Source organism: Anomaloglossus baeobatrachus, chromosome 4 (assembly GCF_048569485.1).
Source record: "Anomaloglossus baeobatrachus isolate aAnoBae1 chromosome 4, aAnoBae1.hap1, whole genome shotgun sequence".
Taxonomy (NCBI): Eukaryota; Metazoa; Chordata; class Amphibia; order Anura; family Aromobatidae; genus Anomaloglossus; species Anomaloglossus baeobatrachus.
The window spans coordinates 222,134,029-222,149,396 of NC_134356.1; the positions used below are offsets into that span (position 1 = coordinate 222,134,029).

General features: G+C 49.8%; 1 protein-coding gene across 2 annotated transcripts in view; it reads right to left on the bottom strand.

Annotated features, from left to right (window-relative positions):
* Positions 1-11,167, bottom strand: part of CCDC87 (coiled-coil domain containing 87) — a 99,369-nt gene extending 88,202 nt beyond the window's left edge. Inside the window, exons 1-2 of one of the 2 annotated variants that reach the window (XM_075344682.1) lie at positions 11,099-11,167; positions 598-775 (exon numbers count right to left, since the gene is read on the bottom strand). In XM_075344682.1, the coding sequence (XP_075200797.1) occupies positions 598-766 (169 nt within the window). In that variant the 5' untranslated portion in view covers positions 767-775; positions 11,099-11,167. Of the gene's footprint in view, positions 1-597; positions 776-858; positions 879-11,098 lie in introns of those variants that run through there. The other variant, XM_075344683.1, reaches the window with a different exon arrangement.
* Positions 11,168-15,368: the final 4,201 nt, after the last annotated feature.

The window sequence follows — 15,368 nt, forward strand, 5'->3', positions numbered from 1 at the left end:
CTGGTCTGGTGAGGTGTTGTGATCCAGACTTACTGGTGGTTGTTGTACTTTATTGCTGTGAGCAATTGTGGTGTTAACCCTTGCTGTCCTTTTGTTTCTGCCCTCCTGCTTTTGCTTTTCTCCTTATTGTTTCTTCCTGTGTGGTTGCAGTGTGTTTGAGTCTTGGATATTCCCTGCCTGACTTAATCTGTGTTGGCATCACACTTCTGCCCCTTCCTTCCCTGGGGGGGGTTTAACAGATTAGATCTGGTCAGGAGAATACCCAGGCACAAGACTCAGGCATTTACATCAAAAGGGATAATTCTGAGGTTAGGAATAGCGTAGGTTCCCCTAGTGTGAGGGACAGCATAGGAGCCCCGGTCCCTCGCTATTCTGCAGTCACATTGTGACCACCAAATACTCAAAGTGTGTAATTGGACTAATACCATTCATGAACCCAAAACTGATCGCTGTCAGCGAATGGCACTATTTCTGCTGTATACTCAGCAAAAGCAAGAAATGAAAGGATTTACAGGAATGCTAGAGCATACGTGTTTTTTCATCAACATAAACCACATAGGGTAAAGGGTCAGAATGGTAAAATGTGACAGTACTAACCTTTCCGCTCAGATCCCGTCTGCTCTGTTGGGTTGGAGAATAGGGAGAGAGGCTGCAGGACGTCATTGTACAGCTGATATAGTTTCTTGCTATCGAGGTTCTCGTGTCTGTCTGAGCTGTGTTTTGGCTTCGTCCAGAGAGATCTGAGATTTCCTGCATCTTTTATCATCTTACAGATCTATGTACAACAAAGGATAAAGTTTAATATATAAAGGTCTTATGCCTTTTCTGGGTAAAAAAAAATAGCTCTGATGACTGTACCACTGATAAGATCAAAAAGGTTGGTTTCTTTTTTTTTCTTACATAAGTCAACTGATCATTCATTTGTAATCTACTTAGATTGGAATTCATCACAGTCTTTATTCCAGTTTTTTGTCTCCTGTACCAGGTGAGTGTGGCACCCCTGAGGCTTCAGTCGCCACAGGGTACTGCATCTCCCTTAAGATGTGGTACTGATCCCAGGTAAGGAGAGGTTAATCACTGGTGTTTCTCACATTCACACACAAAACACAGTTAGGTGCTTTCCCACCAGGGGTTGGCCTGGGATAGATAGGGGGATGTCCATCATAAAGCATGGGACTTTCCCGGTCACTAGGACAGTGTGACGCCCTGGCCTATCAGGTTGTCACAGGGTATTGTGCAATGAGCCCTTCAGCACAGTATCGACCGTCCTTGGTTACGGGACGGGTCCTGGTCCTTTGGTGTTGCTAACAGCTGAGCCAATCAAAACCCTAGGAACACTTTACACTGTACCCACCAGACACACCATTGGGGGGCCTGAAGGGAATAGGGCTGCCCACATGGGGGGTTGGAAAGTGAAGAGAAGTGAAGTGGTAGTGGAAGGAGGTGCAGTGACTCTCGGGAGGAGAGGTCACGGAGCAGGGCTCTTTAGAACTCGGTGGCATACGTTGGTCTGGGCCTGGTAGGAGCTGGAATCCCGGTCGCAGGCAATAGTGTCAGGGGGAACGGACTGCCGAGGAGAACGGCCTTGAGCTATCACCTGGCAGGGGCCAGGGCACGACGGGATACGTGGACCCTAGGACAGGAAGTAGCTTCACGCGTCCTGGCAATTTACCAGATGGGGGTGAAGACTTCAAGTGTCATCCCCAACCTGCTCCAAAATCGGGGTACTAGCGCACCGATGGAATAGGACTTTCCCAATACAGTCCAAAGAAATCCTACGTGTGAACCCTGAGAGCAAGCTCACTCTATTAGCCATACGGGTGAGCGGGACCCAAAAAGTTTCAGGCTTGAGGGTCCAAAGAAAAAAACACAGGTGCCAAGGAAAGGGTCACAGACTAACCGCTACAGCAAGGGCACGGACCCAAGAGTGCTCACTCCCAGCTGCAGTGGTGCTCAGAACTCTGGTTTACAAGCTGTCGGTGTGATTATTTCTGGACTGAGTAAGTACCCTGAAAAACCTTTTTCCTACCCCAACGGCACCCCTACATCACCATCACCGGGCTCCCGGGACAAAAAAACCCTACCATGGAGGGGTTTAAAACACCTTGCTGCCATACCATCGCCATCGGGCGTCCCCAACAGCAGCGGTGGTACCCTAACTTACCACGCACCGTGGGTGGCGTCACGAACTTTCCTAATCCCGTGTATATACTCCCCCACTCCTTTTTGATTCGAGTGTCCGCGTGGACCCCCGGGTCCGGGGACCCTTTGAGCCACCGCAGCTCCGGATCCGAGCGGCTCGGCTGCTGCTACGGGGGCAGTACAACAGACACCTGGAGGGCGGGCACCACATGGGGAAAAGGAAAGGAGCATTTACACACATAGTCAGTTAGCCCCGGGCACAGCTTGGGATGAGGAGCACAGTCGGGACTTTGGTCCAGTAATATTCTTTCTACCTTCACACTTCTAGGAGCACTGCAAGACCCGTGGCTTGGTGCCAGCTGCTCGGCCCGGGTTCTCACAGCTACATGGGATTCCAGGGTCTGCTGAGAGTGCAGGAAACACCCGCAGCCCATTCCACATTCCACCTACACCGGGATTGGAGGGACCCTGACCAGAAAGGACACACTGTGGGAATACCGGTGGTGACCTCAAATTGCTCGGGATCGACTGGGGCACATCACGGCGGTGACTGGTATCTCCTGGGCGAACTGGAACTGTGAGTAAAAGAAACCTTGAACCCGCAGAGACTGTGTCCGCTTGTCCTTCCCGGCGCCCCGCGCTTTGGTGCCCGCCAATACTACTTCCTTAATCATCCTCCCCGGGGCTCGCTCCACCTGTGAGGAGCAGAAATAGCTGCTACAACCATCCGCCCTGGAGGACAGCGACAGCAGCGGCGGCTAAAAATCATATTGAGGGTATTGCAAAAAGACTGAAATTTAAAGGGAATTTGCCAACAGCTTTTTGCTACCTGTCATCTGAGAGCAGTATAATATAGAGACAGAGACCCTGATTCCAGTGATGTGTCACTTACTGAGCTGTTTCCTGTTATTTTGATAAAATCAATGTTTTCTCTGCTGCAGATCTAGCAGTTATACAAAGCTCATGAATATATTCTGCAGGCCAAGTAGTCCTCTAATGATAATCTACTGCTGATTAATAAGTGATTATATCAAAACTACAGTAAGCAGCCCAGTAAGTGACACATCGCTGGAATCAGGGTCTCTGCCCCACATTACGCTGCTCTCAGATTAGGTGGCAAAAATTTGATGACAGATTTCCTTTAATATACCAGTCTTGATTAAAAGTCGGTTCAAGCAGTGTTCTGAATGCTGTGCACCAGAGACATAATGCCGGTTTCACATTTGCGTTGTGAGGCATCCGTCACAGTGCGTTGTGTGACGCATGTGACGGATGCGTTGCAAATAGTGTACTAATAAAGGTAACGGATTCCTTTAAAAGAACGTTTTGCGTTTTGTTTCTTTTTTAATGTTTCGCCGGGAAAGGAGATTTGCGGTCGGGAGGAGAGAGAGAAGTGACCGCAAATCCCCTGAGTGACCTCAGTGAGCCGCGCGATCAGCTGTGCTGTAACTCAGGTGACCCGCGGCCACAGCTGAAGTCCTCCACCCGAGATCTGTGTCCACGGGTCACCTGAATGAGGGCACAGCTGATCGCGCGGCTCACTGAAGACACTCAGGGGATTTGCGGTCGGGAGGAGAGAGAGAGAGGTAACCGCAAATCCCCTGTGTGACTGCAGTGAGCCGCGCGATCAGCTGTGCCGTAATTCAGGTGACCAGCGGCCACAGCTGCAGTCCTCCACCCGAGAGCTGTGTCCGCGGGTCACCTGAATGAGGGTACAGCTGATCGCGTGGCTCACTTCAGTTGCTGCGTGGAGCTGACACAGAGCGGTCGTGTTCTACTGCCGCTCCTGTCAGCTTCATGTAGCAGTGCTGAAAGCGTCGCAGGACCTCGTGTGGATTACGCCGGACCTGGAGGGGTATTTGTGGATTAATAAAGAGGGGAAAGAGGGTGTTTTTTTGTCTTTTATTCCAAATAAACGATTTTTTCGGGTGTTTGTGTTTATTTACTTTCACTTACAGGTTAATCATGGAAGGTATCTGGGGAAGACGCCTGCCATGATTAAGCTAGGACTTAGTGGCAGCTATAAGCTGACATTTAATTCCTTATTACTCCGATTGCCACCGCACCAGGGCAATTCGGGATGAGCCAGGTAGAGTCCCGGGACTGTCGCATCTAATGGATGCGGCAATTCCAGGCGGCTGCTGGCTGATATTGTTAGGCTGGCGGGCTCCCCATAACGTGGGGCTCCCCATCCTGAGAATACCAGCCTTCAGGCATTTTCAAAAGAGGAAAAGCCGCCGGAGCTTTGTGACAGCCGTGCAGCACCGTGCTAGTGACCGGTGAGTATGAGAGAGGGGGGAGAGAGACCAGGAGTGATTTTAAACGATCTAGATCGTTCTGCTGGACATGCTGAGCATGCTCAGTAGAACGTGACGCTTACCGCATTGCGGCGATATCCGCTGCCATAGACAATCATTACACACCTTGGCGGATACTAACGGAATCCGTCAAGGTGCGATATTTTAACAAAACAAAAAACGCTACATGCAGCGTTCCTTCTGCCCGACGCAGTGTTAAAATAACGACGCTGCGTCGTGCAGCGGATGCAACGCAGATACTTGCGTTACAGTGCGTCATCCATACAAGTCTATCGAGAATAGCGCAGTGCGTTAACGGACTGCGCTATTCTCCATAGCGGCGGATAGCATTGAACACAAGTGTGAAACCGGCCTAATAATTTAAGTGATAATTTAACTTTCTGGTGAATTTGTTGGACCCATATTTTATAAAAGTGGCTGAACAAGCTTAAAACACCAAAAATTGCAGCTTTGTTGTGTAAATAGGTATTACAAAAAAATAAGCGTTGGTGTGAATAGTATTATGTACTCCTTACAGCTTCCATCTGGTGCCATTGATTTTTCCATACAAAAAAACCCATAAAACCGCAACTAACAACGCAACGTGTAAAACAGAAATCCGCACACATTATAGTGTACGGTCCTGTTCACATATCCGTGTGCTGCTGGTGATCGAGTGTCTGTCTGATTTTGATCCGAGTCACAGATCAAACTAAACAATGCTGGTCTATGGGTCTATGAACAAAAGTGGATGGCACTCGGATACATCCATGTGTTCTCCACTTTACACATTCATGGCTTTGTGTTGTGTTATATACACTGTTATACAAGCTGTACACTGACTACTTCCCATTGTATCAGAGTGTCATATATTCAGTGCTGTCCCATCAAAAGATATAATAAAATATTTACAACAATGTGCGGGGTGTACTCACTTTTGAGTTATACTGTATATCCAAGGGAAGTTATCGTATACAGCAGCATCTATCGCTTACATACCCATCGTAAAAAAAGGAAACTAGCAGGTAAATATTATATTACTTTATACCTCTGTCTGTCCCACAAAGCCAAAAAAGCTTACCAATGAAGGACTCAGGCGTACGAAGGCATTAGATGTATCCTCCATGCTTTCCCGCTGCATACGGCAAACCCACACTACAGACGCAAAGGGACAGGGCCGCTAGCCCCGAGCCTTTATTACATGGCGATCAGAGCTGTGCCATGTCATTGGCGCTTGTATGTAGTGAGGGCACGCCTGGCAATGGTATGGCTTATACTGACAGGGGTGACACTGGTATGGGTTATGCTGACTGAGAGTGGCACTGGCATGGCTTATGCTGACTGGGGGTGGCACTGGCATGGCTTATGCTGACTGGGGGTGGCACTGGCATGGCTTATGCTGACTGGGGGTGGCACTGGCATGGCTTATGCTGACTGGGGGTGGCACTGGCATGGCTTATGCTGACTGAGAGTGGCACTGGCATGGCTTATGCTGACTGGGGGTGGCACTGGCATGGCTTATGCTGACTGAGAGTGGCACTGGCATGGCTTATGCTGACTGGTGGTAGCACTGGCATGGCTTATGCTGACTGGGGGTAGCACTGGCATGGCTTATGCTGACTGGGGGTAGCACTGGCATGGCTTATGCTGACTGGGGGTAGCACTGGCATGGCTTATGCTGACTGGGGGTAGCACTGGCATGGCTTATGCTGACTGGGGGTGGCACTGGCATGGCTTATGCTGACTGGGGGTGGCACTGGCATGGCTTATGCTGACTGGGGGTGGCACTGGCATGGCTTATGCTGACTGGGGGTGGCACTGGCATGGCTTATGCTGACTGAGAGTGGCACTGGCATGGCTTATGCTGACTGGGGGTGGCACTGGCATGGCTTATGCTGACTGAGAGTGGCACTGGCATGGCTTATGCTGACTGGTGGTAGCACTGGCATGGCTTATGCTGACTGAGAGTGGCACTGGCATGGCTTATGCTGACTGGTGGTTGCACTGGTATGGCTTATGCTGACTGGTGGTAGCACTGGCATGGCTTATGCTGACTTGGGGTGGCACTGGCATGGCTTATGCTGACTGGGGGTGGCACTGGCATGGCTTATGCTGACTGGGGGTGGCACTGGCATGGCTTATGCTGACTGAGAGTGGCACTGGCATGGCTTATGCTGACTGGTGGTTGCACTGGTATGGCTTATGCTGACTGGTGGTAGCACTGCATGGCTTATGCTGACTGGTGGTAGCACTGGCATGGCTTATGCTGACTGGGGGTGGCACCTGTGGGCACTGGCATGGCTTATGCTGACTGGGGGTGGCGCTGGTATGACATGCTGACTGAGGGTGGCACTGGCATGGCTTATGCTGACTGAAGGTGGCACTGGCATGGCTTATGCTGACTGGGGGTGGCACTGGCATGGCTTATGCTGACTGGTGGTAGCACTGGTATGGCTTATGCTGACTGGTGGTAGCACTGGTATGGCTTATGCTGACTGGGGGTGGCACTGGCATGGCTTATGCTAACTGGTGGTTGCACTGCATGGCTTATGCTGACTGGGGGTGGCACTGCATGGCTTATGCTGACTGGGGGTGGCACTGCATGGCTTATGCTGACTGGTGGTAGCACTGCATGGCTTATGCTGACTGGGGGTGGCACTGCATGGCTTATGCTGACTGGTGGTAGCACTGGCATGGCTTATGCTGACTGGGATTGGCACTGGCATGGCTTATGCTGACTGAGGGTGGCACTGGCATGGCTTATGCTGACGGTTGGTAGCACTGGCATGGCTTATGCTGACTGGGGGTGGCACTGGCATGGCTTATGCTGACAGGGGGTGGCACTGGCATGGCTTATGCTGACTGGGGGTGGCACTGCATGGCTTATGCTGACTGGTGGTAGCACTGCATGGCTTATGCTGACTGGTGGTAGCACTGCATGGCTTATGCTGACTGGGGGTGGCACTGCATGGCTTATGCTGACTGGTGGTAGCACTGGCATGGCTTATGCTGACTGGGATTGGCACTGGCATGGCTTATGCTGACTGAGGGTGGCACTGGCATGGCTTATGCTGACGGTTGGTAGCACTGGCATGGCTTATGCTGACTGGGGGTGGCACTGGCATGGCTTATGCTGACAGGGGGTGGCACTGGCATGGCTTATGCTGACTGAGGGTGGCACTGCATGGCTTATGCTGACTGGGGGTGGCACTGGTATGACTTATGCTGACTGAGGGTGGCACTGGCATGGCTTATCCTGACTGGGGGTGGCACTGGCATGGCTTATGCTGACTGAGGGTGGCACTGGTATGACTTATGCTGACTGAGGGTGGCACTGGCATGGCTTATGCTGACTGAGGGTGGCACTGGCATGGCTTATGCTGACTGGGGGTGGCACTGGCATGGCTTATGCTGACTGGGGGTGGCACTGGCATGGCTTATGCTGACTGAGAGTGGCACTGGCATGGCTTATGCTGACTGGTGGTAGCACTGGCATGGCTTATGCTGACTGAGAGTGGCACTGGCATGGCTTATGCTGACTGGTGGTTGCACTGGTATGGCTTATGCTGACTGGTGGTAGCACTGCATGGCTTATGCTGACTGGTGGTAGCACTGGCATGGCTTATGCTGACTGGGGGTGGCACTGGCATGGCTTATGCTGACTGGGGGTGGCACTGGCATGGCTTATGCTGACTGGGGGTGGCACTGGCATGGCTTATGCTGACTGGGGGTGGCACTGGCATGGCTTATGCTGACTGAGAGTGGCACTGGCATGGCTTATGCTGACTGGTGGTTGCACTGGTATGGCTTATGCTGACTGGTGGTAGCACTGCATGGCTTATGCTGACTGGTGGTAGCACTGGCATGGCTTATGCTGACTGGGGGTGGCACCTGTGGGCACTGGCATGGCTTATGCTGACTGGGGGTGGTGCTGGTATGACATGCTGACTGAGGGTGGCACTGGCATGGCTTATGCTGACTGAAGGTGGCACTGGCATGGCTTATGCTGACTGGGGGTGGCACTGGCATGGCTTATGCTGACTGGTGGTAGCACTGGTATGGCTTATGCTGACTGGTGGTAGCACTGGTATGGCTTATGCTGACTGGGGGTGGCACTGGCATGGCTTATGCTGACTGGGGGTGGCACTGGCATGGCTTATGCTGACTGGGGGTGGCACTGGCATGGCTTATGCTAACTGGTGGTTGCACTGGTATGGCTTATGCTGACTGGTGGTAACACTGCATGGCTTATGCTGACTGGGGGTGGCACTGCATGGCTTATGCTGACTGGTGGTAGCACTGGCATGGCTTATGCTGACTGGGATTGGCACTGGCATGGCTTATGCTGACTGAGGGTGGCACTGGCATGGCTTATGCTGACGGTTGGTAGCACTGGCATGGCTTATGCTGACTGGGGGTGGCACTGGCATGGCTTATGCTGACAGGGGGTGGCACTGGCATGGCTTATGCTGACTGAGGGTGGCACTGCATGGCTTATGCTGACTGGGGGTGGCACTGGTATGACTTATGCTGACTGAGGGTGGCACTGGCATGGCTTATCCTGACTGGGGGTGGCACTGGCATGGCTTATGCTGACTGAGGGTGGCACTGGTATGACTTATGCTGACTGAGGGTGGCACTGGCATGGCTTATGCTGACTGAGGGTGGCACTGGCATGGCTTATGCTGACTGGGGGTGGCACTGGCATGGCTTATGCTGACTGGGGGTGGCACTGGCATGGCTTATGCTGACTGAGAGTGGCACTGGCATGGCTTATGCTGACTGGGGGTGGCACTGGCATGGCTTATGCTGACTGAGAGTGGCACTGGCATGGCTTATGCTGACTGGTGGTAGCACTGGCATGGCTTATGCTGACTGAGAGTGGCACTGGCATGGCTTATGCTGACTGGCGGTGGCACTGGCATGGCTTATGCTGATTGGGGGTAGCACTGGCATTGCGTATGCTGATTGGGGGTGGCACTGGCATGGCTTATGCTTATTGGGGGTAGCACTGGCATGGCTTATGCTGACAGGCGGTGGCACTGGCATGGCTTATGCTGACTGGCGGTGGCACTGGCATGGCTTATGCTGATTGGGGGTAGCACTGGCATGGCTTATGCTGACTGGGGGTGGCACTGGCATGGCTTATGCTGACTGGGGGTGGCACTGGCATGGCTTATGCTGACTGGTGGTAGCACTGGTATGGCTTATGCTGACTGGTGGTAGCACTGGTATGGCTTATGCTGACTGGGGGTGGCACTGGCATGGCTTATGCTGACTGGGGGTGGCACTGGCATGGCTTATGCTGACTGGGGGTGGCACTGGCATGGCTTATGCTAACTGGTGGTTGCACTGGTATGGCTTATGCTGACTGGTGGTAGCACTGCATGGCTTATGCTGACTGGGGGTGGCACTGCATGGCTTATGCTGACTGGTGGTAGCACTGGCATGGCTTATGCTGACTGGGATTGGCACTGGCATGGCTTATGCTGACTGAGGGTGGCACTGGCATGGCTTATGCTGACGGTTGGTAGCACTGGCATGGCTTATGCTGACTGGGGGTGGCACTGGCATGGCTTATGCTGACAGGGGGTGGCACTGGCATGGCTTATGCTGACTGAGGGTGGCACTGCATGGCTTATGCTGACTGGGGGTGGCACTGGTATGACTTATGCTGACTGAGGGTGGCACTGGCATGGCTTATCCTGACTGGGGGTGGCACTGGCATGGCTTATGCTGACTGAGGGTGGCACTGGTATGACTTATGCTGACTGAGGGTGGCACTGGCATGGCTTATGCTGACTGAGGGTGGCACTGGCATGGCTTATGCTGACTGGGGGTGGCACTGGCATGGCTTATGCTGACTGGGGGTGGCACTGGCATGGCTTATGCTGACTGAGAGTGGCACTGGCATGGCTTATGCTGACTGGGGGTGGCACTGGCATGGCTTATGCTGACTGAGAGTGGCACTGGCATGGCTTATGCTGACTGGTGGTAGCACTGGCATGGCTTATGCTGACTGAGAGTGGCACTGGCATGGCTTATGCTGACTGGCGGTGGCACTGGCATGGCTTATGCTGATTGGGGGTAGCACTGGCATTGCGTATGCTGATTGGGGGTGGCACTGGCATGGCTTATGCTTATTGGGGGTAGCACTGGCATGGCTTATGCTGACAGGCGGTGGCACTGGCATGGCTTATGCTGACTGGCGGTGGCACTGGCATGGCTTATGCTGATTGGGGGTAGCACTGGCATGGCTTATGCTGACTGGGGGTGGCACTGGCATGGCTTATGCTGACTGGGGGTGGCACTGGCATGGCTTATGCTGACTGGGGGTGGCACCTGTGGGCACTGACTGCCTCTTACATGTGGAAAACATCTGCCCATGTTTAATGACACTGCTTTTGAAGGATGCATGGTGGAAGAATGTGCCATCTTTCATGCTAATGCATGGGTGTAGGTAGCCGCCCCAGATGTATCGAGTGTAAGCCTAAAAAATATTCACAATAATCAGAATTTCTATATAGCAGACAGAGGAGCATTGGCAAAATGTAAGGACTGTGCCCATATGAGGCCACTGTCCCCAGTACAGATATGTCACCACCGCAGATAACGCTCCCTCTGTGACCCTCCCTGTAGGGAGCCGTTCATACACGTACCTGCGGTATTGTGCGGGCACAGAGCTGCCATCCAGACTCGCCGGGGCTTGTTGCTATGAGACGACTAACACAGCGCTGGAGAGGGGGAGGAGGAGGAGGGAGGTGCCGAGTGACGGGAGTGAACGGGACGGCGCCATACCGGGGGGCAGCGTCTAGACTGGAGCTGCACGGTGAGGGTCTCCTCCCAGCACCTGCACTGTGGACAGCCCACTGGTGAGGAGACAGGAGTGAGGACCTCCACTCCACACAGAACGGCGCTGGATATGTATATGTGGGTGATGATTTCATGGCTTTTTAATGCTTTTTTTTAATAGTTTTTAATGAAGCAAATATCAAAAATTGTACTTTTTTTAAAAAAAAATGTTTTGAATTTCTATATGGCTAATAAATTCAGCAAAATTAATTTATTTTTGTTATTAATAAAACATGCATTTTTATTAGCACTTTTTGTAATATAAAACATTACACACAGCCCTGACTGTTCAGCATTGGCAGAATAGAAAGAGTTACAGTATGGTCCCCACCAGTGCCGCCATAGTTTCACAGGGAGAGGCTGAACCAGTAACATAATTACAGCCTGATGGGCCCCGATGAAAAGTTTGGGGCCCCCATTCTCGTCAGATGTATAGGTGAATGTAGCATTCTAAAGGCTGCTTTACACCAGGCAATCTATCGTGCGATAGATCGTCGGGGTCACGGTTTTTGTGACGCACATCCGGCATCGCTGGCGATGCCGGGCTGTGTGACACCTCCTAGCGACGCAGTATCGCTCACAAATCGTGAGTCGTGTACTGCTCGCTAGGTTCCATAATATCGTTTAATTTAGTAGTTCATCGTTTCCGGGGTAGCACACGCCGCTCCGTGTGACACCCCGGGAACGATGAACAGCAGCTCACCTGCGTCACGCGGCCGCCGCCGGCTCTATGTGGAAGGAAGGAGGTGGGTGGGATGTTTACGTCCCGCTCATCTCCGCCCCTCCGCTTCCATTGGCCGGCGGCCGTGTGACGTCGCTGTGACGCCGAACGTCCCTCCCACTCCAGGAAGTGGACGTTCTCTGCCCACAGCGTGGTCGCACGAGAGGTAAGTATGTGTGACGGGGGTTACTGACATTGTGCGACATGGGCAGCGATTTGCCCGTGACGCAAAAAGGACGGGGGCGGGTACGATCGATTGTGAAATTGCACAATCGGTTGTACCGTGTAAAGCAGCCTTTAATCCTGTAAAGACAAGCAAGTTGCACCTCCCCCCCCCCCCTTCATTATCTAGTAACATCCTGGGCCCCTTCCTGGTAGATCTGTCCTAGTATATATGTCCCCATCCTGATATATGTTCCCCATCCTGGTACATTTGTCCCCCACCCTGGTCTGGTATATACAGTATATAACTTTATATATATATATATATATGTATATATATATATATATATATATATATATATATACACAGTGCCTTGCGAAAGTAGTCAGCCCCCTTGAATTTTTAAACCTTTTCCCACATTTCAGGCTTCAAACATAAAGATAAAAATGTTAAATTAATGGTGAAGAATCAACAACAAGTGGGACACAATTGTGAAATTGAATGATATTTATTGCTTATTTAAAATTTTTATAAAAAACTGAAAATCGGGGCGTTCAATATTATTCATCCCCTTTACTTTCACTGCAGCAAACTCACTCCAGAAGTTCATTGAGGATCTCTGAATGATCCAGTGTTGTCCTAAATGACTGATGATGATAAATATAAGCCACCTGTGTGTAATCAAGTCTCCGTATAAGTGCACCTGCTCTGTGATAGTCTCAGTGTGAGAGCATCATGAAGACCAAGGAACACAACAGGCAGGCCCGTGATACTGTTGTGGAAAAGTTTAAAGCTGGATTTGGTTACAAAAAGATTTCCAAAACTTTAAACATAGCAAGGAGCACTGTGCTAGCAATCATATTGAAATGGAAGGAATATCATACCACTGCAAATCTACCAAGCCCTTGTCGTCCATCCAAACATTCATCTCAAACAAGAAGAAGACTGATCAGATGCAGCCAAGAGGCCCATGATCACTCTGGATGAACTGCAGAGATCTACAGCTGAGGTGGGAGAGTCTGTCCATTGGACAACAATCAGTCGTACACTGCACAAATCTGGCCTTTATGGAAGAATGGCAAGAAGAAAGCCTTTTCTCAAAGATATCCATAAAAAGTGTTGTTTAAAGTTTGCCAAAAGCCACCTGGGACACACACCAAACATGTGGAAGAAGATGCTCTGGTCAGATGAAACCAAAATAGAACTTTTTGGGCACAATGCTAAACGATATGTTTGGCGTAAAAGCAACACAGATCATCACCCTGAACACACCATCCCCACTGTCCAACATGGTGGTGGCAGCATCATGGTTTTGGCAGGGCTGTGGAGTCGGTAAGCCAAACCTTCGACTCCGACTCCGACTCCTCAAATTCTCTTGCACCGACTCCGACTCCGGCTCCGACTCCGACTCCGGCTCCGACTCCGACTCCTACATATATTGCTTATAGTTAGGTGAAAAATTTATTGTAGTACATGAATATGTGTATGTGAACATCAGACATTTAATAATTTTTATGATACAATAATCAAGATATTTGGATAGAACATAAAATATATTTATTGGAATACAACTTTAGAACACAAAAAACTGTAATAAATTGTAAATATGTAATACACTATGTAATATACAGTAGATTACATATATATCTTGTGTGTGTATATACACTGTATATATATATATATATATATATATATATTTTACATATTTACAATTTATTAGTTTTTTGTGTTCTAAAGTTGTATTCCAATAAATATTTTATGTTCTATCCAAATATCTTGATTATTGTATCATAAAAACAATTAAATGTCTGATGTTCACATTGTACTACAATAAATTTTTCACTTAAATATAAGCATTATACTAAATGTTATTATTTAGTAAAATATTCAGCACATTCTGCATTGCACTCCTGTCCCCAATTTATTATATATTTTAGGAGTCGGAGTCGGTGCATTTTATACCGACTCCGACTCCACCAAAATGAGCTCCGACTCCGACTCCACGACTCCGACTCCGACTCCACAGCCCTGGGTTTTGGGCCTGCTTTCCTTTAGCAGGGACAGGGAAGATGATTAAAATTGATGGGAAGATAGATGAAGCCAAATACAGGACCATTCTTGAAGAAAACCTGTTGGAGTCTGCAAAAGACCTGAGGCTGGGATGGAGATTTGTCTTTCAACAAGACAATGATCCAAAACATGAAGCAAAATCTACAATGGAATGGCTCACAAATAAATGTATCCAGGTGTTAGAATGGCCAAGTCAAAGTCCAGACCTGAATCCAGTCGAGAATCTGTGGAAAGAGCTGAAAACTGCTGTTCACAAACGCTCTCCATCCAACCTCACTCAGCTCCAGCTGTTTACAAAGGAAGAATGGGCAAGAATTTCAGTTTCTCGATGTGCAAAACTGATAGACACATACCCCAAGCGACTTGCAGCTGTAATCACAGCAAAAGGTGGCGCTACAAAGTATTAATTTTCAGGGGACGAATAATATTGCACGCCCCAATTTTCAATTTGTTTTTTTTACAAAAATTTAAAATAAGCAATAAATATCGTTCACCTTCACAATTGTGTCCCACTTGTTGATTCTTCACCATTAATTTAAAATTTTTATCTTTATGTTTGAAGCCTGAAATGTGAGAAAAGGTTGAAAAATTCAAGGTGGCTGAATACTTTCGCAAGGCACTGTATTTCCCCCATGATGGTATGTAAGTTTCCTAGCTTGTTATACATGTCTCACATTATAGGCACCATCTTGGAATGTAAATGTTTACAATTCTGGTACATATGTCCCCATCCAGGTATATATGTCCCCATCCTGGTATATTTCCCCCATCCTTATATACCAGGATGGGGGAAATATTTACAAGTCTATTGTGTTATATGTGCCTTCCATATATGTCCCCTTCCTGGTATATATGTCCCCATCCTGCTCCTCTCCTGGTATAGATGTCCGCATCCTGTGACCTTCCTGGTACTATATATATGTCCCAATCCTGATATATATGTCCCCCATCTGAGTTTATATGTCCCTATCCTGGTATGTATGTCCCCATCCTGGTATACATGCCCAAATCCTGGGCCCATCCTGGTATATATGTGTGTCACACAGAGTTTTGTACGAATTGCGGCACTCCCAATGAGCATAAGCCATGCCAGTGCCACCCCCAGTCAGCATAAGCCATGCCA